Raw genomic sequence first — 4,156 nt, forward strand, 5'->3', positions numbered from 1 at the left:
GCAAATTAAGCATTCTGTAATACCAGTTCTTTACAATATTATCCATAGTTTGTAATGATTTACCCAGTTGAAAGCTTTGAATTGTCAATAATGCACAAGTAAACAACATTTTTTTTTTAACTATGCAAAGAACTTTATTAACATTTGTGTCAAATTTATTCCAAGGCTTCTTCAGTGTAATTAGCTGCAAAGAATGAATTATGTATAAGCAAAAACTGAAAAGAGCTGCAATGTCCAAAGAGCTTGGGCTGAAAAATATTAGAGATCTAGATTTTATCAGATCCATAAACAAAACAAATTGAAAAAGCAGTCATAATATAAAATAGCAGCTCCAAGTAACTTCTTCAAGTTTTATCTTCTTCAGAAGTGAACTCTGTCAGTTAGCCTCATTTTTGGATGCCTCATCAAAATTTTCTACAAGATCTGGAACTTCATCATCATCATCCTCTCCAGTAGCAAGTGGTGCTTTTCCATCCACAGATTGTTTGGGCAGAGCTTCATCCAGTCGTCTCAAACTAGTCAGACTGTCTGCGCCAAGCTGGTTTAAGATGCTGGGGAGCATTTCTGTCAGCTGCTTTGTCTCAGCGTGGCCGGGAATGGTGAAAGTGTTGGCTGCCAGAGATGCCTGAACTTTAGGACTGTTAAAGTGTATCACTGTTCATTGGTTTGTTCACCTCTTCAATACCAGAAATATTATTTACCTCCTATTTCTTTAAGGAGAACTGAAGTTTTTTTATCATCTGCTGTGGCTGTTCTATGAACCACCTTCTTCTTTCTGCGAGCAGTTCCTTTTCCACCAATGCGCACTTGTGTCTGCAGTTTGGCGAGTTTTTCTTGATTCGTGATTGTTTCTTTCATCTTGATGGAGCGGAAATGGGGCCGTGCGGGGGACTAGGGCTGGCGCTCAGGGGGTCTTTGGCAGACCAACTGGTATTAGGCACACACATGCGGTGATGCAAGATGGCCTGTAAACAACTTTTTGGTATCCTCTGCTTTCAGCCAAGATCCATTTGACATTAATAATGATATTACTAGTTCCACATCCTTTTCTGAATCTGGCTTCATAATCTGACAGTTCTTTGTTGATGTACTCTTGCACCCATTTTTGAATTATCTTCAGCAAAATTTTATTTGTATATGGTATCAATGATATTATCATATGATTTTCACAACCTGTTGGATTATCTCCCTTTGGAATGGGAACAAATATAGATCTTTTACAATCAGTTGATCACATAGCTGTCCTCTAAATTTCTTAGTATAGATGAGTGAGCTCCTCTAATGCTGCACTACTTTGTTGAAATATTCCAATTCATATTCTGTCAGTTCTTGGAGCTTTGTTATTTGCCAATTACTTCTGTGCAGCTTAGACTTCTTCCTTAAGTACCATCAGTTCTTAATCACAAGTTACACCTTGAAATGTTTAAACACTCATCATTTCTTTTTGGTTCATTTACTCTAGGAAGACAACATTGTGAAAATGGCAATGTTTTCCAAAACAATCTACAGAAATAATGCAATTCTGATCCAGAGTCCTTGGTTATTCTTTGAAGAGATGGACAAACTACTCATCAACTTTTCAGGGAATGAATGAGACCCTATATAAACAAAGCACTACTAACACACACATACAGAGCAAAGTAGTGAGCTTTACAATACCTGATATAAAAACCGACTACACTGTCACAGTACTTATAGCACCTCTATACTGATGCATAGACCAATGGAACAGAACTGAGAATCCAGTAGTAAATCCCTCAATATATAACTGGACTGCAAAGTCAGTTTGAAACTCAAAGTTGGTGGTTCAAATACACCAGCCTCTTCTCAGAACCCCGATGCAGGGTTAACATGAGTCAGATTGAATTCAAGAGCACCTAACAACAACAACATAGTCAACTGTCATGTTTATCGTACTGTTGTGGCTTGTGTGATGCTGTGATGCTAGAATCTATGTTGCCAATATTTAGAATATCAGGAGGGTCATTTCTGAAGGACAGCTTTCAGTGGAACTTCCAGACTAAGACAGACTAGAATGAAAGAGAAGCATGCTACTTCAGAATGGCTGTTGGTGGTGGTGATTGTGGTGTGGCCTGGAGTTGATTCCAACTCATAGTGACTTTGCATAAGGTTTTTGAGGCTGTAATTATTTATGGAAGCAGAAAGCTTCATCTTTGTACCATGGAATGGCTGGGAGTTTTGAACTATTGACCTTGAAATTAACAGCCTGACTTGTAACCATTATGCTACCAGATCAGAATAGTTAGCTACTGAAAATGCCATAAAGCAGCAGAACATTGTCAGATTTAATGTTAGACTATGAACTCCTCAGGTTGGAAGGCTCTCAAAATGTGACTAGGGAAGAACTGCCTCCTCAAAGTTGAATTGATTATGATTCCACTAATGTAGTGCAGCTTTTGGGACCTTCATTTGCTGATGGGGCACTATTCAAAATGAGAAGTAATGATACAAACATGCACTGGTAATTGGAGCATAGAATGTAGAATGTATGAATCTAGGAAAACAGGAAGTTGTTAAAATGAGATGGAACACATACAGATGAATATCCTAGAATTTAGTGAGCTGAAATGGACTGGTACAGGTCATTTTGAATCAGATAATCATATTGTTTACTAAACCTGGAACAACAAATTGAAAAGGCATGGAGCCACATGCATCGTCAAAAAAGAATCCAGAGAGGGAGAGTGACTGTGTGCTGAAGACTGGGGGAGGGGGATGTGTAGGGGTCAGGCTTGCAGGGTATACCCTTTGTTTGATTGATGATGCATGGAGGGGATTGTAACCATGGCAATGAAACGATATACGATAGAATGAATGTAAAACTAATGTTCTCCCATGTAAACTATCATATAATTCACAATAAAACATTTAAAAAAAAAGAACATTGCTAGATCTATCTTAAAATATAATGTTGTCTGTGATAGAATAATACTCATATGCTTACAATGAAGATCAGTTAATACCACTACTACTCAAATTTATACTCGACCAATAAAGCCAGTGTTGAAGAAATTGAAGAATTATACCAACTTCTTCAGAGTCCTTCTGTAGTACTATAGGATAAGCATCAAACTGCTAACTGCAAGCTTGGTTTCTCAAATCCAGCAGTAATTCCTTGGAAACACTGAACAGTGTTGCATTGAGTATAAACAAGCTCAATGGCACTTATCAACAAGACGCAATTTCTTCAGTCTTAAACTGATCAAACATGCAATCAAGATGTATGATAATTACTGATGATTGGAATGTAAAGGTAGGAAACAAAGAATAAGTATGAGTCGTTGGAAAATATGGTCTTGGTAATAGAAATAATGGTGGCAATCACATGACAGCATATAGCAAAACCAATTACTTATTCATTGCAAATACATTTTCCAAACTACTAAAAAGTGACTATACACATTAGCCTCACTAAAGGGAAAACAAAGGAGTCAAACTGATTATATCTGTGGAGAGATACATCAGAAAAGCTCCATATAATCATCAAAAAAAGTCAGGGGTAGATTTTGGCAGAGACTAGTAAATTGTTTATATTCAAAGTCTGGTAGAGATAAAGAAATGTTTTGAAAATCCACAGCATCAAAATATGACCTTGAACATACCACATGAATCAAGAAGAGATTGGATGCATTAGAAACTAATGACCAAAGACCAGAAAGGTTGTTTGATGACATCAAGAACATCATACAGGAAGAAAACAAAAGGTCATTAAAAAGACAGGAAAGAAAACCCTAAAATTCTTGACAGAAGAAACTTTGAAATTTACTTTCCCGTGTAGAGATGATAATGCAACTTGAAGAAATAAGGAAGTCAAGAGTTGAACAGAAAAAATGGTAGCTTGAGAAGACAAAATCAGGTATTGTAAAGAAATGTGTCTAGACCTGGAGTTAGAAAACAAAAAGGGAAGAGTACAATTAGTGTTTCTCAAGCTGGAAAATCTGAAGAAAAAGTCCACCCTTGACTTTCTATTGAAGGACTCTATGTGAAACGCATTGAATGATGCAGAAAACATCAAAAGAAGATGGACAGAATACATAGAGTCACTATACCAAGAAGAAATGAGCAAAGTTCAACCACTTCAAATGGTAGCATAGTATCAAGAACTGATGGTACTGAAGGAAGAAGTCCAAGGTGC

The 4,156-nt window shown here is 37.0% G+C and overlaps 1 protein-coding gene across 1 annotated transcript in view; it reads right to left on the reverse strand.

Moving 5' to 3' along the window:
• Positions 1–376: 376 nt before the first annotated feature.
• LOC102823347 (transcription factor BTF3-like) overlaps positions 377–4,156 on the reverse strand; it is a 4,588-nt gene continuing 808 nt past the window's right edge. Inside the window, exon 2 of the mRNA XM_006865744.1 lies at positions 377–654. Within this exon, the coding sequence (XP_006865806.1) occupies positions 377–654 (278 nt within the window). The remainder of the gene's footprint in view (positions 655–4,156) is intronic.

Source organism: Chrysochloris asiatica, unplaced genomic scaffold, assembly GCF_000296735.1.
Source record: "Chrysochloris asiatica unplaced genomic scaffold, ChrAsi1.0 scaffold00082, whole genome shotgun sequence".
NCBI classification, from domain to species: Eukaryota; Metazoa; Chordata; class Mammalia; order Afrosoricida; family Chrysochloridae; genus Chrysochloris; species Chrysochloris asiatica.